General features: G+C 34.5%; 1 protein-coding gene across 1 annotated transcript; it reads right to left on the reverse strand.

The window, feature by feature from the left end:
• Positions 1-27,528, reverse strand: Clic2 (chloride intracellular channel 2). The gene is made up of 6 exons (XM_027923012.2): positions 27,154-27,528; positions 18,119-18,228; positions 17,872-17,997; positions 3,494-3,600; positions 2,827-3,008; positions 1-1,785 (listed from the first exon to the last, which is right to left on the reverse strand). Exons 1-6 carry the CDS (start codon positions 27,208-27,210, stop codon positions 1,624-1,626), a joined length of 744 nt encoding a protein of 247 aa, XP_027778813.2. The 5' UTR covers positions 27,211-27,528; the 3' UTR covers positions 1-1,623.
• Between the last annotated feature and the right edge of the window lie 322 nt (positions 27,529-27,850).

A 27,850-nucleotide genomic window follows, 5' to 3' on the forward strand; every position in this document is an offset into this window, starting at 1 on the left:
TTCAACTGAATTAAATTTTATTGATGTCATCTAAGAAGATAATAGGAAGTGAGGTCCATTTCCTCTGGTCCTGTCAGCCCCATTCAGCCTTCAAAAAAGATAATAATCCCTTTATCTAAGAGGGTAATTCTGAGATGTATTAGTACTTATGGAATTGAGTAACCACTTGTCACAAATGTTCACCTTGTTATATGCTGGAGCTTAGTTGTGGCATACTTTAAATATGTGCTCATGGCTTTGATTAATAAATTTCAGGGTGTGGTACTGAGAGGCTTTGTTCTTTAGGATCATAGATCTTAAACTTTACTTTTAAAAATTATGTTAATGAAAATAGAAAGATGTGAGCTGTTCAGAAAAGCTACAACCCCACATCCAGATGAGGTACAATCTGTCAGATCAGAAGTCTTTCAGCAAAGAGGTCATATGGCACACATTTATCTTGACTCTATTTTTCAAGGACAGCATTTTGGGTCATTTCTAATCCTATGCCTGGTGTTAACTCTTCACTCATTGCCTTATTTTTCTTGAAACCTATTAAAATACTACTTCATGTAACTTTTGTCTAAACTCTATTCTTTACTCAAAACCTAGAATATAACCCTGTGTCCCCCTGTCCTTTCTTACCAGAGATCAAACCTGGGGTACTCTACCACTGAGATACATCCCCAGCCCTTTTCATTTTTTATTTAGAGACATGTCTTGCTAAATCGTTGAGACTGCCCTCAAACTTGTTATCATCCTGCCTCAGCTTCCCAAGTCTCTAGGGTTTCACATGTGTATCATTGTTCCCAACCTGTGGTTTCCTTTTTGGGAGATACACTTTTGCTTATGTTTCCCCTTTAAAGGAGAAAGAGTTAAGTTCAGCTTTTGTTTCCAGACTTGAATGACTTGAGAGTACTTTAATATGTGATGTATAGAACATGAATCTAAATAATAATACATTTAAAATTCTATAGAAAATTTTGTGATCATCCTTTAAGGACTGAGTACTTTGTCTTTTCACAAATAGCAACAAGACTTTTTGGTCATCCAACTCTCTTAGTTTCCTTATTTCTATGACTAAAAGATCCAGTTGACTTTGCAGATTTGCTATTTATTTGCTTCTGATCTTGTTTTTTAAAATTATGTTTTATCAAATAAATACTTGCTCATTTAACAATAATATAAACAGTCTGATCTCTGAGGTGGTCATATTTTTAGGTTTTGAATGCTGTTCTAAGACCAATTGGTCTTGGTCTTTTTAGTAATTTAAAAAAATAATTCTTTTAAAATTTGCTTCTTTGATACGTTAACTCTCTGATTTCATTATCCATGTCAGAAATGAACTTATGTGCACAATAAACTAATAAAAATGTAAAATTATCTTGACACTTTCCATGTAATTCAATATTGCAGTGGTTTATCATGGGAATAAATAAAAATGAACTGAAAATGTGAAGATCTGTAAAATATAGAATGAACAGATTTTTTTATGGTTATTCATATACAGAAAATACAGTTATTTTTCATAAGTTGGTTGGATAGAGCAAATATTGTTTTTCATATTCTTATTTCAAAAAATTTTCCTAATAAAGCAGAAAGTGAAATGTAATAACAAATATCTTTTCTCCTGAAAGAACTATTCTAACTCTTCTGTTTAGCCACACTTGCATAGGTGTTCTCAATTTCTTTGTCTTCGGGGCACGTGTGGGTAAATTCTTCACGTGCATAGGCATTGTGGAGATAACGCCAGACTCCTGAGAATTCTGCTGGAATGTCAAAGTCACGGTATTTCTTGGCAGCAACCTACAAGTTTAGAAAAAAGTGGAAAAAGAAGATAATAGTAAAAGGCATCAGTAATATGACTATTATGTAGAAAGACATTTCAAAAATCAAGTATTATAAACTTAAAGAATCATGAATTTATTATTTTAACATTTTGTCTATAAATATAGGCAACACTGAATGATCAGATCATGTTTATTTTGAGGCTATATTTAATTATGAATACATTTACAAGAAGGGAACACAGAAAAGAAGAGCATTTTACCCTCACTGGACTGAGAGTTTAGTAGGGTCCTTATTATGTCATTTTCATGAACTCTCTTTGTCAGGAATAGAACACAGTAAATTCTGTGATATTTCTGTTCAATAAATATTTATTAAATTAATAATTAAATCATCATATTATAATATGTTTTTTACAGGAAAGTGATTAATTTTTATTGATTAACTTTTTTTGAATTACAGCTTTAATTATATGTAGTAGTTTGGTTCATCCCAATTGTCGATTAACTTTGCATCCTGCAATCCTGCTATAATCACTTATTTGTCAGGTTTTTTTTACTTCTTACATACATGACAATAGTGGAATGCATTACATTCATAATTATCCACTCACAGCATGATTTTTCGTAACTCTGTATATAAAGTATGTTCATACCAAATTATGCCATTATATATGAGCTCTCTTTTTTATTACAATTCTTAATACACGTTTATACCACAAATTTATCAAATCTCTGTTTGTATATAAGGTATGTTGACACCAAATTCACATCTTCATATACAAATACATGAATTTTGTATAATGATGACCATCTTCTTCCACTTGGTATTATCTAGAGCACCATTCCAAGCATTTTTATACTTTAATTTATTGAATTTTCTCTTGATCATTCTGTGAAAAGGATGGTATTATCATTCTTATTCTGTAGACAAGATAGTGAAAAACACTTTTGATTTAGAAAGAAAGAAGAACTTTTATCTGAAGAGAGAAAGGATGCTTCATGCTGGCAACTTACAAACCCCTCCCATACTATAGCAACCTGCTGTATAAAGACTTACTTTAATAATGTTCAGTTTGGGTAACAAGCTGCAGTCAGCCAGTGTTAGCTGATCCCCATCCAAGAACAATCTTCTGGAAACTCTGAGTTCCTCAGCATTGTCTGGATCAATTTCATCCAGAAGTGGGGTGTTTAAGTAGTCATCCAGACGTTTAAACTCTCTGAGCAGAGATTTTTCAAAATCTGAGGCAATTAAGTCATTAAGTTATTTATAAATATATTATCCTCATATATACATTCTAAATATGCTTTTCACAATTTAGACATTTCTGTTTATATGCATAGCTTATACTGGCTCTTGAACATCTACTTAATTATATAGAATGCTCAACTATTCACTGGTGAGACATAGATCAAATGGTGATTAGCAATAGATTGGATTTTCTTTGTGGAAGAGAAGTGGTAGGAGAGTCAAACAAAGAAAAGCATGTAGCTAGTTCATATTTGACATGTAAATGGTTTAATTGAGATCTTTTGGTAATTACGATATTAAATATCAGATTTTAAATCTAATAAAACAATGCAAGGGAATATCAGAGGAGAGAATAAAACTGAGCGGAAGAATAAACTGTTACCCAATATATATACTATATATTCAGGAAAATTCTATTTTAGCTGAGTGAGAAGTGAGAAGGAGAAAAATAGAGACTTCAAGAAAGAAATCTTACTCTTATTTGCCTCCTTTTGTGTATTCTTAATGTATGCAGAAAACTTGGCAAAGAGATTGCAGCCCACATCAAAGGATTCCTTGTACTTGGGACTCAGGTGAGGATACCTTAAAAAGAAACACAAGTGAATTATAATTCACTTTATGTTCACTAAAGTTTATTAGGAAATTAATGACTATAATTTTATTTACCTGTAGCAACAATGTTAAAAATGGTCTTAATTTCCCATACATGTTCCTAAAAGCTCATTTGTTACAAGACATAGAAAAGAAACAACATGTTTCCAAAGATAAGTAGTAGAAAATATAGTGTCTCTGGTTTAATCCCTGGTACCAAAAAAAAAAAAAAAGTAACTATGTGAGGTGGTGGATATGTTAAATTTTACAGTAGTAATCACTTCATTATGTGTATGAAAACATGTTGTCTGAGCCCAGTCGCGCACACCTGTAATCCAAGGCACTTGAGAAGCTGAGACAGTAGGACCGTGGGTTCAAAGCCAGCCTCAGCAACAGCGAGGTGCTAAGCAACTCAGTGAGACCCTGTCTCTAAATAAAATACAAAATAGGGCTTGGGGATGTGGCTCAGTGGTCAAGTGCCCCTGAGTTCAATCCCTGGTACCCCGCTCCCCTAAAAACACAAAAACCAAAAAACATCATGTTGCACAACTTAAATGTACACAATAAAAAATAAAGTTTAAAAAAATCAACTCCTGTTTTTTTAAAAAAGTAAAAACTCTTATTGGCAACTAGAAATGGTCAGGATGAAACTTAGGTATCTTCCTTGATTATCTATTTCCCTTCAAGATTATATTTAACCTATCAGCAACTGCAGTCAGCTCACCTTTCAAAATTTACCCAGAATCTGTTCACTTCTCATCAACTCCATTGTCCCTGTCTAGTAACCCTGTATTACTGTAATAGCTACCTGACCATTCTTATCCTATTCCCATGCTTGTCTGCCATACCTCTGGAATATTCTCCAACTGTAGCCAAAGCAATCATGTTAAAATAAAATGTAAATCATATCATGTCTCTTCTATATTCATTACTCTGCAGTAACCTCATCTCACTCAGATTCACAGCCCAGTGATTGGATCCCATCTTACTTATCTGTTCTTATCTCTATCACTCACACACCTGTGACACTGACCTTCTTCAAATAGGCCTTACAAACTCCTACTCTAGGACCTTTTCTGTTGTTTGCCTTGCTCCCATTCTTCTGTTGGGTCATTTTATCTGATATCTCCTTCTAATTGAAGGCTTTCTATGGACATTCCTTGTAATGCTGAAATCCTTCTTCTGTTCCTAACACCCACTACTTCCTTCCTTTGCTTTATTTTTGTCTTTGGTATTTATCATCATCTAAAACAGTTTACATATTGGAGATAGAAGATGGCAGATTAGAAAAAGGATAAACTTCCTCGCAGTTCCTTAGCACCCAATTTGCAAAGCAGTAAAACTGCTTCTCAACAAGGTGTGTACTAAGGGAATTCACTGAAACTTAATAATGAACTGTAAAAGAAAACAGACACAGAAAGTCAGAAACTTGAGCATAATATAAGAAATAACATGTTAGAGATGTGCCAGCTTGGCTACCAGTAGCAGCAGTGGTGGCAGTTCAGAGGAAAAGATCTCTAACATATTTTTGGAAATGAAAGATACAATAGATCAAATTAAAAATCAACTTAAAAGCATCACTAACAGATTATATTCTGTAGAAAACAGAACTTCAGTCCTTGAAGACAACATATATCAACTTGAGTATATAATATGCAACAAAGGAAAAAGATACAATATGATCAGAATATAAAAGAACTCTCAGACAACATCAAGAAACCATACCTAAGACTCACTGGGAAAAAAGAGAATATAGAGATACAGGTCAAAGGCATTAAGAATATTTACAATGAGATGTTATCAGAAAAAAATCCCCATAATAGAAATGAGATAGACATCCACAGACAAGATGAAAACAAAACCAAAATAGGCCAGATCAGGAAATAAATCTTTCCAAAACACACCATAATCAAAATGCCTAATATATTAGTCAGGGTTCTCTAGAGGAACAGAATCGACAGGAGGTATGAATATAAAACGGGGACTTATTAGGTTGGCTCAAGCGACCAGAAGCTGGATAGTCCACCATGGCTGTCTGCAGGCTGGAGAGCTGGAGGAACCAGTAGCTACACAGTCCAAGAGGCTGAAGCCTCAGAACAAGAGGGATTAATGGTGCTACCCTAGTCCAAGAACAAAGGCTTCTGGGGAATCACTGAGAGAGTCTGCTCTGGAAGAGTGAAGGAATGAGTGTCTGACATCTTCAGAGGATCTCAGCAGCAATCAAGCTGGCTTATGCTGCTGTTTCCTTATTCTTTCAACCTTTATTCCATCCAAGCCATCATCCTATTGGATGGTTCTGCCCACTCTTAGGGAGAGTCTCCATTTCAGTTGGCTATCCCACTTGCCAGTCATTCCTACACACACCCTCATCAATACACCATAAACCTCTCAATCCTTGGCATCTCTTAATCCAATCAAGTTGACAATTCAGATTGACCATTACACCTAACATAGAATATTAAAAGCTGTAAGAGAGAAACACCAGGTTACATTTAGAGGCAAATCAATAAGGCTCACTTCTGATTTCTCAACTCAGACTCTAAAATTAAGGAGGACCTGGAATGAGGTATTACAAGTTCTAAAAATATTGCCAGGGGGCTGTGGCTGTGGCTCAGTGGTAGTGCACTTGACTGGCATGTGTGAGGCACTGGGTTTGATTCTCAGCACTGCATATAAATAAATAAAATAAAGATCTATCAACAACTAACAAATATTTTAAAAATTGTCAGGCAAGCTTATTATATCTAGCAAAGCTATCTTTCAAATTGATGTAAAATAAAAACTTTGCAGGACAAGGATAAACTAAAATAATTCACTAAGAAGAATTCACCACTAATCCAGAAATACAAAGAATATTTAAAGGCAAACAGAAGAATTCAGAAACAAAAGCTCTCAAATAGATGAAGCTCACTAGAAGAAAAAATAACTAAATAAAAATCAAGATAGAATTAAATAAGCAAAGAAACTAAAATGACAAGAAATAAACACCTATCCATAACAACACTGAATGTAAGTGGTCTTAACTCCCCAATTAAAAGACACAGATTAGCACAATGAATCAAAAAACAAGATCCAACTCTATGCTGTTTGCAAGACTCATAGGCAAAGACACTCATAGTCTGAAGGTAGAAGGATGGAAAGAATATTCCAATTCAAAAAGAGTTAAAAAACAAGCAGGAATAGTTATTCTCATATCTGTCAAATTAAATTTCAGGCAAAAATGAATCAGGAAAGACAGATAAATCCTGATAAAGTGAACAATCCAAGAAGAAGATATGATCATAGTAAATATATATGGCCCAAATGTCAGAGCACCCAATTACATAAAAAGCTCCTTAACATTAAATCTCAGTTAGATCCAATACAATATTACTGGGTGATTTCAACCCACTCTTTTTTTTATTGGTTGTTCAAAACATTTCAAAGCTCTTGACATATCATATTTCATACATTAGATTCAAGTGGGTTATGAACTCCCATTTATACCCCAAATACAGATTGCAGAATCACATCGGTTACACATCCACATTTTTACATAATGCCATATTAGTGACTGTTGTATTCTGCTACCTTTCCTATCCTCTACTATCCCCCTCCCCTCCCCTCCCATCTTCTCTCTCTACCCCATCTACTGTAATTCATTTCTCTCCTTGTTTTTTCCCCATTCCCCTCACAACCTCTTACATGTAATTTTGTGTATCAATGAGGGTCTCCTTCCATTTCCATGCAATTTCCCTTTTCTCTCCCTTTCCCTCCCACCTCATGTCTCTGTTTAATGTTAATCTTTTCCTCCTGCTCTTCCTCCCTGCTCTGTTCTTAGTTGTTCTCATTATATCAAAGAAGACATTTGGCATTTGTTTTTTAGGGATTGGCTAGCTTCACTTAGCATAATCTGCTCTAATGCCATCCATTTCCCTGCAAATTCCATGATTTTGTCATTTTTTAGTGCAGAGTAATACTCCATTGTGTATAAATGTCACATTTTTTTTATCCATTCATCTATTGAAGGGCATCTAGGTTGGTTCCACAGTCTTGCTATTGTGAATTGTGCTGCTATGAACATCGATGTAGCAGTGTCCCTGTAGCATGCTCTTTTTAGGTCTTTAGGGAATAGACCGAGAAGGGGAATAGCTGGGTCAAATGGTGGCTCCATTCCCAGCTTTCCAAGAAATCTCCATACTGCTTTCCAAATTGGCTGCACCAATTTGCAGTCCCACCAGCAATGTACAAGTGTACCCTTTCCCCCACATCCTCGCCAGCACTTGTTGTTGTTTGACTTCATAATGGCTGCCAATCTTACTGGAGTGAGATGGTATCTTAGGGTGGTTTTGATTTGCATTTCTCTGACTGCTAGAGATGGTGAGCATTTTTTCATGTACTTGTTGATTGATTGTATGTCCTCCTCTGAGAAGTGTCTGTTCAGGTCATTGGCCCATTTGTTGATTGGGTTATTTGTTATCTTATTGTCTAATTTTTTGAGTTCTTTATATATTCTGGATATTAGGGCTCTATCTGAAGTGTGAGGAGTAAAAATTTGTTCCCATGATGTAGGCTCCCTATTTACCTCTCTCATTGTTTCTCTTGCTGAGAAAAAACTTTTTTAGTTTAAGTAAGTCCCATTTGTTGATTCTTGTTATTAACTCTTGGGCTATGGGTGTCCTATTAAGGAATTTGGAGCCTGACCCCACAATATGTAGATCGGAGCCAACTTTTTCTTCTATCAGACGCAGAGTCTCTGATTTGATATCAAGCTCCTTGATCCATTTTGAGTTAACTTTTGTGCATGGTGAGAGAAGGGGATTCAGTTTCATTTTGTTGCATATGGATTTCCAATTTTCCCAGCACCATTTGTTGAAGATGCTATCCTTCCTCCATTGCATGCTTTTAGCCCCTTTATCAAATATAAGATAGTTGTAACTTTGTGGAATAGGACACAGAGACTAATCAACCCACTCTTATTACCAAAGACATGTCATCAAAGCATTAAATCAATAAAGATATTTCTGACCTAAATACTATAAATCAAATAGACCTAAAACATCTACAGAATATTTTGCCCACAAACAGCAGAATTTACCTTGTTACCTCATGGAATCTTTTTCAAAAAAAAGCATAATCTATATAATTCTGTGTATTCTATCAGATCATAATGGAATGAAGCTAAAAATGAACAGCAAGAAATATAATAGAAACCACAAACACATGGAGATCGAGCAATAATCTTTTAAATGAAGAATGGATCAAAGAAGAAATGGGAAAAGAAATTCTTGGAAGCTGGGTGCGGTGCAGCATACCTGCAATCCCAGGGGCTTGGGAGACTGAGGCAGAGGATTGCCAGTTCAAAGCCATCCTCAGCAATAGTGAGGTGCTAAGCAACTCAGTGAGAACCTGTCTCTAAATAAAATACAAAATGGGGTTGGGGATGTGGCTCAGTGGTTGAATGCCCCCTGAGTTCAATCCCTGGTACCAAAAAAAAAAAAAAAAAAAAAGAAGAAGAAGAAAGAAAGAAATTAATTCTTGGAAAAAACTGAGAACAGATCTACAATATATCAGTATGAAAGCAGTACTAAGAGGAAATTTTATAACGCTGAGTGCAAACATTACAAAAAAAGAAAGCCTGGCGTAGTGGTACATACCTATAATCCAAGCAGCTTGGGAGGCTGATACAGAAGGATTATGAGTTCAAAGCCAGCCTCAACAACCGCAAGGAGCTAAGCAACTCAGTGAGACCCTGTCTCTAAATAAAATACAAAATAGGGCTGGGGATGGGACTCAGTGGTCAAGTGCCCCTGAGTTCAATCCCCAGTACCCTCCCCCACCAAAAAAAAATAGAATTGGGTGTGATGGCACACGTTTGTAATCCCAGCAACTCAGGAGGCTGAGGAAGGGGAATCACAAGTTCTAAGCCAGGCTCAGCAAGTTCGTGAGGTCTTAAGCAACTTAGAGAGACCCTGTCTCAAAATAAAAATGATGGGCTAGGGGGGCTGGGGTTGTGGCTCAGTGGTAGAGTGCTTTTACCTAGTATGTGTGAGGCACTTGGTTCAGCACCATATATAAATAAATGAATAAAATAAAGGTCCATCAACATCTAAATTTTTTTTTTAAAGAAGGGGGCTGGGGATGTGGCTCAAGTGGTAGCACGCTTGCCTGGTATGCGTGTGGCCCGGGTTCGATCCTCAGCACCACATACAAACAAAGATGTTGTGTCCACCAATAACTAAAAAATAAATATTAAAAATATTCTCTCTCTCTCTCTTCTCTCTCTCTCTCTCAAAAAAAAAAAAAAAAAAAGGCTGGGATGTGGCTCAGTGGTTCAATCTCCAGTACTCCCTCAAAAAAATAGATTCCAAATATATTCGGCTTCAAGGCCTTATAAAAGTAATAACTAATCCAAAAATCAGTAGAAGACAGGAAGTAATTAAGATCAGAATAGAAATTAATGACATTGAAAATAAAAAAATACCCAGGATCAATGCAACAAAGAGTTAGTTCTTTGAAAAGACAAATAAGATTGATAAACCCTTAGTCAAACTAACCAAAAGAAAGAGAGAGAAGACCAAATTAACAAAATTAGAGATGAAAAAGTAGGTAATACCACAGACTCTTATGAAATTCAAGGGATCATAAAGTATTTTGAAAATTTATATTCCAATAAACTTAAAAATCTAGAAGACTTGAAAATTTCCAGACAAATATGACCTGCCCAAATTGAACTAGGAAGATATAGGAAACCTAAACAGATCAATTTCTTTTCTATACTTTATACTCCAATAGTAATTCTACTGAGAAAGTAATAAGGAAGACCATCCATTTCAAATAACCTAAAAAAAACCCTGGTAATTAATCTAACTATGGGGCGAAAGATCTATACAATAACAACTATAGAACACTGGATAAAGAAACTGAAGAAGATCTTAGAAGTTGGAAATACCTCTCATGTTCAGGCAGAATTAATATTGTGCTGGGAAAACTGGGTATGCATATGTAGAAAAATTAAAATAGATTCCTATCTCTCACTCTGCACAAATGTCAAATCAAATTGGATCAGACTTGGAATTATACCAGAAATCTTACGAGTGCTTGAAGAAAACACAGCGTTCACACTCCATCATATAGGTGCAGGCACCAATTTCCTTAACAAGACCCTAAATAAAACCAACAGTCAATAAATTGGATGCCATAAAATTAAAAAGCCTCTGTACATCAAAAGAAAGGATTAAGAGAGTGAAGAAAGAGCCTATCGATTGGGAAAAAATCTTTGCCAGCTCCTCCTCTAACAGGGGACCAATATCTAGGATATAAAAAGAACTCAGAAAATTCAACACCAATACACAAATAACCCAAATCAATAAGTAAGCTAAAGAACTAAACAGACATTTCAAAAGAAACAAATGGTAAAAAATATATGAAAAAAAAATTCAACATCTCTAGCAACCAGGAAAATGCAAATCAAAACTACACTAAGATTCCATCTCACTCCAGTTTGAATGGCTGTTAGCAAGAACAAGAATAATAAATGTTGGGGCTGGGGTGTGGCTCAGCGGTAGAGCGCTCGCCTTGCACATGTGAGACTCTGGGTTCGATCCTTAGCACCACATAAAAAAAAATAAATAAACAAAATAAAGATATTAAAAAAAAAGAATGATAAATGCTGGCAGAAATTGAGAGGGAAAGATACACTGATACATTGTCAGTGGGACTGCAAATTAGCACAACCACTCTGAAAAGCAGTAAATAAAACAAAGATAACATGTCCAACAACAAAAAAATGTTAAAAAAAAGATATAATGACTGAATCCAGGGGAAGATAAATATCCAGGTATAATATCCAAAGTGCTGAAAGCAAAACAAAAACAAACAAAAATAAAATACAAACAAAAAACCCTACCAATGAAAAATACTCAGAAAATGTACCCTTCAGAAATGAAGAAGAGATCACTACTTTCCCAGAAAAATAAAAGTTGAGGGAGTTTGCTATGGTTTCAATGTTCCCACTAAACTCATGTTGAAATTTAATCCCATTATGAGGTATTACATGGGTAGAAACTTGATCCAACCATGGCATTTGGAGGTGGGACTTTTGGGAGGCAATTAATGTTAAATTGGGCCATAAGGTAGGACCCTAGTCCAACAGGACTATGGTTTTATTAGAAGATAAGAAGATACCTGAGTATCTACTTTGTCTTGCCATTTCATACCTTCTCCCTGGTCTCCCAGCAATAAGGTCTTCACCAGCTCCTGATCAGATAATGGTGCCACTTGGACTTTTTAGCCTCTAGAACTATAAGCTAAGGAAACCTCTGTTGTTTATAAAGTAGAAAAGCTAGTACATAATCAAATCCATAGAACTCTAATACTGTAAAGGTGTTATATAAGTTATTTATATAGTTAGTATGAAGGTAAAGAAAAAATTATTCAAATAATTATAGCTGTGATAGTTCATTGAGGGATAGCCAATATAAAATATATAAATTTTAATATCAAACACAAAATGCACGAGGCAAAATTTAAAATTTTTGTATGAGATTGAAGTTGTTAAGAGCTTAAATAGTCTGCTAATAACTGTAATATGTTTTATGTAAGCTTCAAGAAAACCACAAAGTGAAAACCTATGGTAGATATTTTTAAAAAAGTAAAAAAAGCATACCACTAGATAAAATTATCTAATCACAAAGGAAGACAGCAAGACAGAGAGGATCAAAGGAGTTACAAAACAACCAGAAAACAATTAACAAAATGGCAGTTGTAAATCCCTACATATCAATAAATACCTTGAATGCAAATTGATTAAATTCAAACTAAACAACCAAAATGTCTATTGATTAAATTCTGCAATCAAAAAGCATAGAGTGGCGAATGGATTTAAAAACAAGAACCACATATATGCTCCTTACAAGAAGCTCACTTTACCTTTAGCATGCATAGACTGAAAACAAAGAGATAGAAAAAGATATTTTGGGCTGGGGATGTGGCTCAAGTGGTAGCGCGCTCGCCTCCATGCGTGCAGCCCGGGTTCAATCCTCAGCACCACATACAAACAAAGATGTTGTGTCCACCAAAAACTAAAAAATAAATATTAAAATTCTCTCTCTCTCTCTCTCTCAAAAAAAAATTTTAAAAAGAAAATGATATTTCATGCAAATGGAAACAAAAGAGAATAGCCATAGTTCTACTCACATGAGGTAAAATAGAATTTAAGGCAAAACTGTTAAAGGAAACAAAGATGGTGATTACATAGAGATGTCAAATATTCATCAAGAATATTTAAAAATTATAAGTATATATGCGTTGCCTTAGTCCATTTTGTGTTTCTATAGCAAAATACCCAAATCTAGGTATTTTATAAAGAAAAAATCGTTTATTTAGCTTACACTTATAGAGGTTCCATGGCACTGGAATCTGCTCGGCACTGGCATCTGCTCAGCTCTGGAGAAGACCTCATGACAGAAGGTATCACAATAGTAGGAGTGCATATGGGAGAGAAAATCACCAAATACAGAAGAGAAATTTGGATAGTTCAGGTTTCCTTATGACAACCTACTCTGGGGGGAAGTAATCCAGTTCCATGAGACCTGTATTGATTCCTTCCAAGGGTGGTGCCCCTGTGATGTAATTACGTTCCACTAGGCACCACCTCTTAAAAGTTCCACCACTTGAACAATACCAAATTGGGGACCAAGAATATAGCACATGAATCTTTGGGGGAAAATTTATATCCAAACTATAGCATGCATCAAATGTTAAGAGTGTCTAAATATATAAATCAAATATTAGTCTGGTGGGAATATAGACTGCAACATAATAATAGTCGGGAACTCTAATACTTCACTATCATTAATCATCAGAGAAATGAAAATTAAAACCACACCTTTTAGGTTTTTGGCTGCTATCAAAACCATGCTTATAAACAACCCATGGATTAAAGCAATCACACTATTAGATATATACCCAAAGAAATGAAATCATTTTGCTAAAGATATATCTGCACTTCCATCTTCATTGTAGCATTGTTCACAATATCCAGCTATGGAAACAACCAAAATGTCCATCAACATTTGCATGGATATAAAAAATATGGCAAACCCAGGAAAAGAACATACTCTTTTTATGGACTGTAGTATTATGTGAATGTTACATTTATTCTGAACATTTAGGGGCTGCAAAATGTAATGAGAAACTCATGACTAGATAACAATACTAGTTTTAGATAGTATGCCCTTGATTGAAATATTTAATTAAAATTTTTAAAAATTATTTTTTAGTTGTAGTTGAACACAATACCTTTATTTTATTTATTTTTATGTGGTGCTGAGGATTGAACCCAGGGCCTTGCATGTACTAGGAGAGCACTCTACCACTAAGCCACAACCCTTAACTGAATTTTTAACAGGTTAAACATATGAAATCTTAGAATGTTATTTGCTTTTAGTTAGATAAAATTCAGCTTTGCAATTGCTGGAATTGTCAAAGTTCCATGGTAATTAAAATCTGAATTGATTCTTATTGCAAATGGAATCATCAAACTAAAAATGTATATGTATACCCTTTTAAAAATGAATTTGCACTGGGTGTGGAGGCACATGCCTGTAATCCCAGTGGCTCAGGAGGCTGAGGCAGGAGGATTGTGAGTTCAAATCCAGCCTCAACAACCATGAGGTGCTAAGCAACTCAGTGAGACCATGTCTCTAAATAAAATACAAAATAGGGTTGGGATATGGCTGAGTGGTTGAGTGTCCCTGAGTTCAATCCCTGGTACCCATCCCTCCCAAAAATAAATTTGCTATTTCTTGTTAAGCCAGGAAATTGAAAGGTAAGAGCTATGGTTTGTCTCATGCTGCATAGAGTATTTCTTACATAAAGACCTAATTGTAAATTGTTTTTTTTTTCATAGTTTTCATCTAAAATCAGGTTTATCTAAGGTCCCATTTTAACCATGGTTAATAGGAAATGCCTTTAACGAAAATTGCCAACCTTTACTAACATTTAACAAGAATATTTTTGTTAGAAATTTAACATAAAGTAATTACTTCTACTGTAAAAGAAGCTTGGGATAATATGAAATAGAACCCAGGAAATTAGATTACTGTCAGCAGTTGCTCAAGATTCTAGCTGATAGACTGTTTGGTAAAATTAGTGGAAAGGGGAATGCAAATAGAATTTGCTTAAGTTTTAAAAACATGCATGTTATAAGAAAATCAGAGGACTGAGAGGGAAAATAAACTGGTTGATAACATTTCTGGTGACAATTCTTTCCAGAAATATTTTGTACTTTTATTTAAAAAATGTATCCTGCTATAACAGTTTAATAAATTCTTTTAAAACTATAAAATATATGGCATATACACATAGTGGATTTATTCAGCCTTTAAAAAATGAGAAATTCTGTCATTTTTGACAATATTGACAAAGCTAGAGGACATTATGTTAAGTGAAATAAGTTGGGCAGAGTTACACATCCCATAGGGTCTCACTTATATGTGGAATCTAACAAAGTCAAACTCAGAAGCAGAAAATAGAATGGTGGTTAACAGAGGCTGTTGGGTGGATAGGGAAAAGGGAGACATTAGTCAATGGGTTCTAGTGGATAAGTGGATTAAATTTGGGTGTGCTGTTGTGTGGTGAGGTGACTATAGTACATAATAATATATTGTATATTTCAAAATAGCTAAGTGAGGATTTTAAATGTCCTCACTACAAAGAAATGATAAATACTTGAAGTGATGTATGTGCTAATTACTCTGGTTCAATTATTCCAGAATGTAAAATTCACTGAAGTATCACTTTGTATCCCATAAATATATACAATTATTATCTACCAGTAAAGATAAAAATAAAATTAAAAATATTATTCCAATATTCTAATAAAGAACAGATGGAAAATTTCAAATTATTTCTTTTAAACTACCAAACAGGGGTCTGGAGTTGTATGTAGCTCAGTGGTAGAGCACTTGCCTACCATGTACAAGGCTTTGGGATCAATCCCCAATATTGAAAAATAAATTTATGGGCTGGGGTTGTGGCTCAGTGGTAGAGAGTTTGCCTAGCATGTGTGAGGCACCGGGTTCAATTCTCAGCACCACATATAAACAAATAAATAAATAAAGGTCCATCAATAACTAAAAAAAAATTTAAAAAGCAATCCAAGTGATGAAACTTAATTAACTAGACATGTGAAAGATTTTCACTCTGAAACTATAAACAATGCTGAGACATATTAAAGAAGGTTTAAATTGATATATACTATATTCATGAATCAAAGCACTCAGTATTATTAAGATAATTATTCATACATTGATTTATAGATTTAATAAAATACAAATTAAAATTTTGAAATTTGGTAGAAATTAACAATCTGAATCTAAAAGTTCATATGGGAATGGAAAGACATAGAATAAGCATCATTCTTGCAAATGAAGAAAGTTGAAAGAATTGTACTACATATCTTAGTCTTACTATAAAGTTATAGTTTACCAAAACAGTGTGGTATTGACCAAAATTGCTAAGGTAATTTAATAGGATAAATAATCTTTTCAGCTAATGGGGCTGCATATATTGCACCTCCATAGGAAAAAAAATAACCTCAATGTAAATCTTACACCTTATATAAGAATTAAGTCCAAAATGGATCATGGACTTAAATATAATAGACAAACATAAAACTTCTAGAAAAAAAAATAGGAGAAAGTCTTTGTGATCTGGAAGTAAACAAAACTTCATTAGATAAGACATAAAAAGCATAAATCATAAAAGAAAAAAATTAATGAACTAGATTTTGTAAAAAAATTAAGAACTCTATTCTTTAAAAGACTCACTTGTTATTTCCAGTAATTTTTATTGACTGATTGTTAGATGTGCATAAAATTTTAATGGCTCAAAATTATCCTTTTCTAGAGGGGGTGCACCTAGTCATTTTCCAGGAAGAGTGGTGGCTGATAATGCTAACTGAATCACAGACAGTGAGTCAAGGTTGTGTTAGGGCCCTAGAAAAAATGGGTTTATATCTGGTCCTCTTCCTCTAGGATTTTTATATGATTGCCTAGAATATTCTTCAGGGAATTCTCATGCTGGAAGGTACCAAAATCAAATTTTTGTCTCAGGGGACTTGTTCATTTCAAAGTTTTTCTGTTTAGTCTTTTTTTTCCATCCAACCTGAGCAGCTTCAGAATCTGGCAAATGTTCTGTTGAGCAAAGTGGTTTTGTGCTTAAGGACCTCAAAAAGTCTGCTGGTTTCTCTGTCCCCCACCACAATTTTATGTTGCTATATGCTAGGCATGAAAGACAAAAGATTTTAAAAGGTGTTTTAGGAAGACTGAAAATAAAAGTCCAGAATATTATATACTAAGCAAACTCTCAGTAAAAAAATATTATAGTAGTATAACTTTAGTCAAAATAGGGTTATCTAATTTACTGAAGAGAATCAGAAATCAAATACAAAGATATAGACATCCACCCAGGCATCTGGAATAAAAAAAGACAATGAAAAACTTCATGAATGAGCACTTTGAACATGATAGGATATCACGTTTATAATTAGGTAGATAATCAGCTGACTTGGTGTTAATCAAATGGGAGATTATCTTGGGTGAGCATGACTTAACTATGTAAGCCTTTAAAAGAGGGAGAAATATTAGAAAAATATTTATTTTGCTGGTTTCAGAGGAAGAGAGTAAACAGTCATGTTGTGAACTGCCAATGCAACCGGGTAGCCTCTAGGAACTGAAAGCTTACTCCAACCAACAGTGAACTAGTAATCCAAGACCTGCCATATATTAGCTGTAAGAAATTAAATTTGACCAAAAAATGGAGGAACATGGAAGGGGACCCTGGGCCCCAGATGATAACTGTATCCCTGACCAATAAATTTAACTGCAGTTTTGTGAGACCCTGAGCAGAGAACCCTGTGGGTCATGCCCAGCCTGCTGACCAAGGAAAACTGTAAGATAATAAATGTTATTTTAAGACATCAGGTAATATTTTACCCCCTCATTTCTACTCACATATGTTTTCTCTATCTTAAGACCACAGAGAATTTACTTTCTTGTTTTAAAATATGTTACACATTTAAAAATAATTTAAAATAATGTATTTCTCATCTTCATGTATTTGAAGTTGGAGGGAGGTTTATAAGTGTGTCTTATTTGACATGTAGGCCCAGAAATCCCAAAGCACTTTTAAATCAGCAATAATCCTCATAATAGATATGCCAATTGAATAGATTATGGATTATATAATAATATAACAATATCCTATAAAATGTTGTACCTTGGAGGAGCCAATGTTTGCTCTAGAAACTCTTCGATTTTAATGAAGTCCGTTTTCAACTCCTTGTTATATATCAAGAAGGGAGGATTGGTACCTGGGGCTAAGTCCTTCAACTCTTCAGGCTTTCTGTGATTATTTAAAATAAGTAGAGTTAGGTCTCTATATAAAGTACACATTATAAAACCCAATTACACAAGTGTCTACCAATTTCAATCTCCAGAATTTAACACGTCCTGATTTCTCTTACCTGGTCATATCAACAGTAGTCACATTAAATTTAACTCCTTTAAGCCAGAGAATCATGAAGAGGCGTTGGCAAAATGGACAGTTTCCAATACTCTCCCCATCACTTCCAGCCTATTAAGATAAAAAAAAAAAGCCTCAGTTCATTCATTTGTTTGTTCAACAAGTATGTATTGAGTGGTTACTGGCAAATGAACTAGTTGCTGAAAAAAAGTTAGAACTCTTTAACATCATGGATTCTACTATCTGTGAGCTAAGAGAGATAATGAATCAAATAATCTCATTATATACAAAATTGTAAGTGTGATGAATACATGATAAATTTTTTATATTACAAGAATTTATATAACCATATTTTGTTGAGGGACATTTATAAGATTACAAAAATTTTACTAAAGACTTTAGCAACATACATTCTTGAACATATAACTTGTTCTACATCTGAGATTGTGTCTTTAGGGTTAATCTTTAAAATAAGAATGCTGGGTAAAAGTATTTTATATTTTGATATACCCTGCCAAATTTTCTTCCTGAAAAGTATCTTTCCATTTGTACATTGGCCATTTGACTTTTTTGTGAATTAATTGTTCTTGACAGTTTTCCATTTTTCTATCAAGGGGATAAATTTTCCCTGAGTTGGAAAATTATTTGTATATTAAAGACATTAATTCTTTGTGATGCATGTTACATGTAATTTTAAAAACATGTTATTTAAAAATTTAATTTATAATCCAAGTGGCTCAGGAGGCTAAGTTGGATCACAAATTCAAAGCCAGCCTCAGTAACTTTGCATGGCTCCAAGCAACTTAGGGAGTCCCTGTCTCAAAAAATAAAAAGAGCTGAACATGTGGCTCAGTGGTTAAATGCCCCTGGGTTCAATCCCTGGTTAAAAAAATTTACAAAATATCTATCATTCTTCTCCTCTATAGAGTCTGTATATATATATCAAGATTACAAACACCTATTTATGGGGTTGGTGGCGGGCGGCACGCAGAAGCAGGGGTGTCGCCCCGGGAAGAGGAAGGCTCAGGCCGCGCGCCATGGCCGGGCCTGGGGCCAGGCTGGCCGAGCGTGACCGGGCCGGGGCAGGGGTCCCGGGCAGCTCAGGGGCTCTAGGAGGGCCTGGGGGAGCTTGGGTCGAAGCTGCTGCCGAGGCTGCTCTGAGGCTGCCCACCATCCAGGCGTTCCGGCTGCACTCTGCTAAACTAGAATTCTTTATTCAGAAGATTCCTGTAGAGATCTTTCTCCTCATGTAAAACAAATGGAAGACCACTGTTCACAAATATGAGGACAATTTTTTTGAAAAGGGTTTGAGGGAAACAAACTTCTTGGTGCTTTTCCATGGAGAGCACATGACAGGCAGTTAATGCGTTGGAGGTTAAGTTGTTCAGACAACACAAGCAGAATTTATGAAATATGGATTATTTTTGTTTCTTTGTCCTATTTCTGAATGTTTGTAGGTCCACTTATAATTTTTTTCAAGTGAGACATCCTTAAGTTGAATTTCAATGATTCATAGTTGTTATTGTTTTTATAAGAATGTGTTTGAAAACATTTATTCTCTGTGTACACAGTTTATGTGGGAAACTAGCACTATGATATCTCTTGGCTAGGAAGCCTGTATAAGGACTTTTTCCATCTGATACTGAGGACAGGTTTCATATGAACGTTACATCCCTTTTTCCCCCTGGAGGACTTCAGACCACACTTTGCTTATCCAAGTGTGGTCCTAGTGAAGCCAGATTTAAAGTTAGGTAGTCAGTGTAGTTAGGTAAATTGGGTCTAATGTCAAGTGAGATCTAAAATGGAGGCCATGTTAAGAATGAATTTCGGGAAAAGCAGAACAACTCTTGGAATGTTAATGAAGTCTGGGAAAAGCCCAAGGCCCAAAGCCCATCCCAAAGAAATCTTAATGAAGATTACTTCTTTGCCCCACCCTTTTTGGGCCTTCCCACCTACATTCCATCACTGAAAGAACTATAAAAAGGGGAAACCACCGCACTTCCAGGGATTCCACCTCTTGGGTCCCCTTCTTCCTCTGGGAGAAGTCTTTTCTACTGTCCTTTAATAAAGCTTCTACTTTCCACTCTAAACAAACAAACAAAAAACCCACCTATTTATTTCTTATTGTATTTTACTATAAAGAGCTTCATATTTCTTATTGTATTTTACTATAAAGAGCTTCTGTCACAGGCACGGTGGTGTATGCTTGTAATCCCAGTGGCTCAGAAGCCTGAGACGGGAGGATCACAAGTTCAAAGCCAGCCTCAGCATAGTGAGGTCCTAAGCAACTCAGTGAGACTCTGTCTCTAAATAAAATACAAAATAGGGATGAGGATGTGGTTCGGTGCTCCTTAATTCAATCCCTGGTACAAACAAACAACAACAAAAAAGAGCTTCTGTCGTGTTTTCTTCTAGTATTTTTATGGTTTCATTTTTTTGCATTTGTTTCATCTATTTATAATGTATTTTGGATTGAGAGGTGTATTGGGAATCCTACTTTAGTATTTTTAATTTTTTTTTTTACAAATAATTAATAGTTTCCTCATACCATTCAATAAAAAAACCCACCATTTTATCCTATGGATTGAAATAGCAACCATTTTTCTGCTTTAAAATTTTGTACATATTGAGTTAAATCTGTAGAACTTTTATTCACTCTCATTCATTCGACCATTCATTTACTTACCCAATATGTATTCACTTAACAAATAATTATATTTAACATATACTAGACTATGTGTATATATAATGTGTGTGTGTGTGTGTATATATATATATGAACTAGATATTAAAATGAAAATATTCCCCCAAACTAACTCTCAGTTTTAAATAGAGATAAGTTCTGTGAAATAAGGAAGTGCATTTTATGAGTGTGTAACAGAGTAACCCAGAGAAAACTATGTGAAATCCATTAAGGAAGGTCATTATTGAGGAAGTGGCATTTAAATTGAACTAAAAGGAGGAATAAGAGGGCTGGGGTTGTGGCTCAAGTGGTAGAACACTCACCTAGCATGTGTGAGGCCCTGGGTTAGATCCTCAGCACCACATAAAAATAAAATAAAGATATTGTATCCACCTAAAACTAAAAAATAAATTTAAAAAAAGGAAGAATAAGAATTAACTACATAGGGGCTGCAGTTGTGGCTCAATGGTAGAGTGATTGCCTAGCACATGTGAGCACCACATAAAAATAAATAAAATAAAGGTATTGTATCCAATCTACAACTAAAAATATTTTTAAAAAATGAATTAACTATGTAAATAGTCATGGAGAAGGCATTTTAAACAGAGGAAATAGCATATGCAAAGGTCTTGCAGTAGTCTTGCATATGACATGTATAAGGAACTGAAAGAAGGTCAATGTGACTGTGATTCAGCGAGTGAGTGAGAGAAGACAAAATTTAATAATACATCAAAGATAAAATCTTCAAAAGAATTGTTAGGACATTTTCCTAACAATGAAAAACATTTTGCATTGAAATAAAATATGAATGAAAAACTCTTAACACTCAATAACAAACTACCTGACTTTAAAAATGGGCAAGAGATTTAGACACTTTACAAAGGAAGATACACAGATAATAAATAAAGACACAAAAAGATTTTTAACATCACTAGTTCATGAGGGAAATGTAAATTAAAATCACCACTATGAACACATTAGAATAACTAAATTGGAAAAGATTGATCATACCAAGTTTTGGCAGGGATACGGAGCAACCAGAATTCTCATATACTGCTGTTTGGAGTATAAAATAATCTAACTGCTTTATAAACATTTGTCAAAGTTAAACACGTCTATTGTATGACCCAGCAATTCCAATTCTAGGTATTAACTGAATAGAAATAAAAGCATATATGTATAGAATGACTAGTACATGAATGTTTATAGCAACTTTATTCACAATATCCAAAACCTGGCAATAATACAAATGTTCTTCGATGTGTGAATGGATGAACAAATGATGGCAAATACATACAATGGAATACTTTAGCAATAAAATGGAATGAGCTACTGATGCACAAAACATGGGAGAATCCCAAAATTATTATGCTAAGTCAAAGAAGCCATGCAGGAAGAATACATACTACTATATGACTCCACCTATAGAAAAATTATAAAAAATGGCAAGCCAATCTATCTTGATAGAAAGCAGATCAGTGGTTGATTGTAGGTGGGTGGCGTTATGGAGTGGGGTGAGAAGGACTGACTGCAAAAAGCTTAAAAAGAACTTTCTGAGGTGATGAAAATGTTCTATATTTTGTTTGGAATAGTGGTTACATGTATATATGTACATATATGTTAAATTCATTGAATTGTATACTTAAAATGAGTGCATTTTATCTTATGTAAATTACAATTTGATAAAGTATGTTAAAATAGCAAATCTGAAAAGGAACAGAACAAAATTTCAAATAATGATGTTATTTGGGGATTGCACACATTGCAATGACAAAGGTAATGGTATGACCATGGGAAAGGACTGTCTGAGAGATGATAGAGAAGAAGTCAAGGATATGAGAAGTCAGTGTTGTTTTATCTGGGTAGATATCAAAAACACCAAGAATTATGATAGAAGCAGTATTGGAAAGAGTGACAATGATGTTCAGGAAATAAGGGAGAGTGATCTGGAGATTGAAAAACTACAAATAATGAGGGACAGTGGGTGGTTAGTTTGATGTTTTGAGACTTACTCTAGAGATTTCTCTGTATATTATCTGGAAACAGAAATGGGGATACCTCAAGGGCAAAAGTAAGAGGAATGAGGAACAAATGTAAGCCATTTCAGAGGGCTACAGCTGATGTAGTCTTTTCATGAGAGACCTAGGTTTTTGAGACACTCCAGTTTCAACATATCTCAAACTGAATTTCAATCCATTTTCTTTACTCCATACAGAAACCTACTCTTTCTTTAGGGCTCCTAACTCTTTGAATGGCACTGCCATCTGCTATGGATTGTACTGTGTCCTGCCTTCAAATCAATATGTTGAAGCCTTAACCCCTAATGTGATCATTATTTGGAGATGGGGGTGATTATAGTTAGTTGAGTTCTGAGGGTTGGGACTTAATGTTGGGATTAGTGTCCTTATTAAGAAGAGATGAAAGGTGCTCTCTATTATGTCAGGACACACTTAGAAGATGACCATTTACAAACCAGAAAGATAGCCCTCACCTAAACCTGATCATGTTTGTACCCTCATCTTGAACTTCTGGTTATCAGCATCTCTTATCTGTTAGACCCATTTTTTTTCTGTTTTGTCTTGCTTAGCTACTAGTGTGTAGCCTGTAGAAGAATATAAAAGTCATTTTGTCTTAAAGATTCTTTGATCTGTTATTTGTAGAAATATTAAGGTCCCAGAAACCCTGGGGATAATTTCGGGGTTTTGGCAAATTTTCCTTTTCCTCAGCAGCAGGCATGACTGAGGAAATGATATTTATTGTGATTCACTTCTGATGTCAGGGAGTGAACAGATATGGGAAGAGGCAACCAACCTTGCCAACTGCATTTCTTTTTTAACAAAAGTTAGAGAAAGGATACAATCAGAAATTGGCTTAGTGAGTGGAAACATGATTAAGGGTGGGAGGCAGGAAGAGGAATAAAGTCTGATAATAGATATGGCAGGAAGGGTGGCTCTCCTTTAGCAAAAGGACAGTCAAAACACTGATATGTGGGGGGAAATGCAACAAAGTTTCACAGGAAAACTCAAGTTTTTTTTTTTTGTTGTTGTTGTTGTTGTTTATGTTATCCTGATTTAAAGTGCCATCACATAAAATTTGAAGATAAAAATTCCCTAGTTTAACTGACCAAGTACTTACCTCTTTAAATGTCTTTAGCTCAAAGACAGCATGTGAACCTTTGTAAAACAACTATTTATCTGTGTTTGTGACCTAAGTTTCTAAACTTGAAAAATAATAATAGCAACAATAGCCAACATTTATTGACATTTACTATGTAACTGACTACTGTGATTTTCATCATTGTTGTATTTAATTTTCATGAGGATGATCCTTCAAGGTAGATTGTGTCATTACTCTTCTTTTAGCAGTGAGGATGGTGAGGCTCAGAGACTGACTTTCTTAAGTACACTTATCTAGTCAAGAGTTGATAACATATTCTTCTCACTCAGCAAACCCAGGACTGTCACCTCTAGAACCCACACTATTAAATACTGCTTTCTCCTGTCTAATAGTTTTCTTGGATTTTTAATTCAATCAATTTTTATAATAGTTTTAAGAGAGTTTGAAAATGGTCTGAATATTCAGGGAAGAGTATAATCTCTTCCTTGTTTTTTAAACACATTAAACAATGTTTTTGACAAAAGAATTACATTCACAAACTTTACCCAAAGATTTCATTCCACAATTTTCTGTACAGATCACTAAACCCTAATTTTAGAGTGTTTGGTAGAGAGTGAAAACATTCATTTAACAATGGACAACAAACCAACATGATGGGCTATGCATTTAGAGAAAATAAAATATGGATTATAAAATTCACTGTTCTTAGTTCCTGGATACAAAGCTTGTACATATCATTCAGAGTTGAAGGACAAAGTTTTCATTGACTACATGGAATATAAAGGTTGTATGATATAGATTTTTAATTGTGACAGGAAAGTCTTAATCTCTTCTAAGAATCCCATCAGCAGTATGGGGAAGAAGTCATGGTAGAGTTTTTAAAACCATAGCCAGAGGTAGCTGCGTTGGAAATCATAGATTCATTTAATTTTTACCATTGATAAATATTGAACAATATTTTTAAAATTTAGCATTTTTCCCTTCTTGATTCTTATGTCCCCTCTCAGCATTTTCCATGAAATTTCTAGAGATCTTTTAAAATTTTTTTATTTGTTCATTTTAGTTATACATGACAACAGAGACTATTCCAACATATCTGTACAAACATGGGTATGTATATATTATTCTAATTAGGATCCCAGTCTTGTGGGTATACACAATATTTAGATTCACTGTGGTATATTCTTATATGTACAAGATCTGAGGACCACATCTTCAAGCAAAGCAAAACAAAAAACCTGGACCAGATATAACTCAAATTTCTTCCAGAAAATCTGTAATATGTTTCAATGCCATTAGATACATGACACCTAAAGAATTCCATTTGATGAAATTCTGGAAGTTTTTAACTAAAGTATTCACATAATTGAAAATAACTGAATAAGATCATACATACTATTTTAAAGGATTAGAATTCTAACTCTTTTATTCACTAGTTAGGTGACCTTGGACAAAGTTACTATATATTGCTTGACTTTCTGTACATTTACGTATCCATAAAATGGGGTTAGTAATAAAGCACTTAGCATATTGCTTCCCATACAGAAAGTACTCAATAAATGATAGGTTAGTTTAAATGTAAGTCATTGTTATTTAATTCAACATTTACACATCCAGTGTGTGATTTGCTAACCTCTCCTCTCCAGATTATCACTCAAATATAGGAAGTCTATGAGGGTTAAATGCAGATCAATGCCAACAGCTGATTTGAGAAATATGACTTAATTGAATGAATAAACAGGCTAGATTAAAGGAACAATTTAGTTGCCCTATGAAGAAACATTACCTCTTGTTTGGAATTGGTAGATGTAAAAGGCTAGTTGGAAAACCAAGGCTAATTTTTATCCTAACTGCCTGAATAGTCACATGTTTTGCTACAATCCAGAGATACAAAAAGTAACTCTTATGCCTCATAGCCCAGCAAAAACTTATTTGTATGACTTTGCTGTGTAGGAATTCACTGGTCTTTGAAAAGACAGGTTGATGATGTCCTTATTGTATATATGTGATCAATTGAGAAATAACCTCAAATACTTTTAAAAAAACTACTTTGGCCAACAGGTGTTTAACTTAACATCTGATAAGTATACCTTATTTTATGTCTTTATAAAGTCATAAACAGGGTGTATAGTTTTAGAAACAAGTTACTTAAAATTTAATGTTTTACTATACTTACAATGGGAGGTACAATATTATTACAACATTGTAATAACAAAACTTTTAATAAAGTAGTAACTACTATTATTACTACTTACTGATGGTACTGTATAATTACTACTATTAATAGCAACCTACCTCCTAAATTGATTTTAGGATAAATGAGGTAAAATACATAAAATATTTGGAAGTATTTAGAAAAGGACCAAGTTGTTGTTATTATTAAATTATTATTACTCTGAATACTTCCAATACTCAATAAAAACAAATTGTAAAACTAAACAGTTAATGTACTCAAAGATTTAGGAAAATATTTCATTTCTACTTGGAATAACCCATATAAAAATGTTTTCGCTTGATGAATAATTTGGAAATGCATGTTTCTTTTTCCTGCTTTAGGGGTTTTCCAAAGTAATTTTAAGAAAAGTTAAGACATATTTTTCAAAACCTCCAAGGCAGACCAAAAAGAGGAAGTACAGGATTCTAAAATGAACCCTCCTCATGCTCTTCACATAACAGGCACACAGGCTACTGTCTTTTTTCTTCCACAGTGTGTATGTGACTCTGCTATGATGTTTTCCCATTATGAAAGAATTTCAGAAAGTTTTCTCTGGGTTATGTGGAAATTGAGTTCTCAAGTCATTCTTGGTCCTTTCTTCCACTCCTTTGAACTTTCCAAAACCTATCTCATAAAATCCAGATTCTGAGAGCTGGAAAGCCCTTCAGGATCATTTTGTCAGGTTCCTTCATCATATAGATGTAGGGAAAAAAGGTCTTCAGGAAGAGATATTTTTCTGAAGATTACATAGGAAGCTGCTGAAAATAGAATTTAGTTACTCTGACTACCAACTAGTCTAGTGCTCTTTCCACCATATCATCTTCTGTTTTTCAGATAAGATCTATTTTTGGTTGTCATCTAAGAACAGCCAAATATCCAGGCATTCTTCTAAAACTAAGAGTAGGAAAAAATTACAAAGTTCTTTTCCATCTCTAGCCCAAATATTGAGCTTGTTTTTAGAAGCTGAGGCACTATGTCAATAATACATTCTGTATGCTGTTATTGTAGCTGAAAAACTTACCTTCACAAAAAGCTCAATTTCAGGGTCTGTTTGAGTGTTGGTCTTCAGGCTTGCCATCTTTCTGTTTTACTTCCAGTTTTCAGAAACAAAAATTTGGATGCACTCTTCTTCCAGTTTTATCCAAAGGCTAGAAGAATGTAGATGCTTTAAGAAAAGAGTTACTTTCAATGAACTGAGTCAGACTTGGGACTAGTGTCTCCTCTTAAAGAGGTGGAACACAGAAATTTCTAAGAGCAGCTCTTCAATTTGTTTTCCTTCTTCCTCTTGATCTAACATTTGAATCAAGGAGGAGCTCAAGGGGTGGATGGCCAGAAGTGTGGGGGTGTTTCCAGAAAGGCTTCAATGCCATGAGTCAGCACAAGAGAAACACATACACACAAATACATGCATGCAGAGCTGGCTTCTATGTATCAAGCCAGCCAGATGTTCTTTAGAGCCTCCCTTTGAGTTCTGGGCTCCATGCCCAGAAAAGGGCCTCTTATGGCTGTTCCTGTAACCTCACAGCTTTTCCAGGAAAAGGGCCAGAAATGACTTGAATTTTTATCATTGAAAAGGATGTTTATCCAATGATACCATCTAAAACAGGGTTAAAAAAAACTATACTTCATCAAATGTATACACCCATAATTCTTTGGCCACACAGCCAGATTTCAGTTCTGGCTTGCAAATTTCACTTCTCTTCTGTAACCTGGGAATG

Source organism: Marmota flaviventris, chromosome X (genome assembly GCF_047511675.1).
Source record: "Marmota flaviventris isolate mMarFla1 chromosome X, mMarFla1.hap1, whole genome shotgun sequence".
Lineage (NCBI taxonomy): Eukaryota > Metazoa > Chordata > Mammalia > Rodentia > Sciuridae > Marmota > Marmota flaviventris.

Coding starts and splice junctions, on each gene's coding strand:
- Clic2 (XM_027923012.2), bottom strand. CDS start 27,210: ATGGCAAGCCTGAAGACCAACACTCAAACAGACCCTGAAATTGAGCTT. Junction 18,229..27,153: donor AAATTGAGCTTTTTGTGAAG/GTAAGTTTTTCA, acceptor TTATCTTAATAG/GCTGGAAGTGATGGGGAGAG. Junction 17,998..18,118: donor ACTACTGTTGATATGACCAG/GTAAGAGAAATC, acceptor AAATAATCACAG/AAAGCCTGAAGAGTTGAAGG.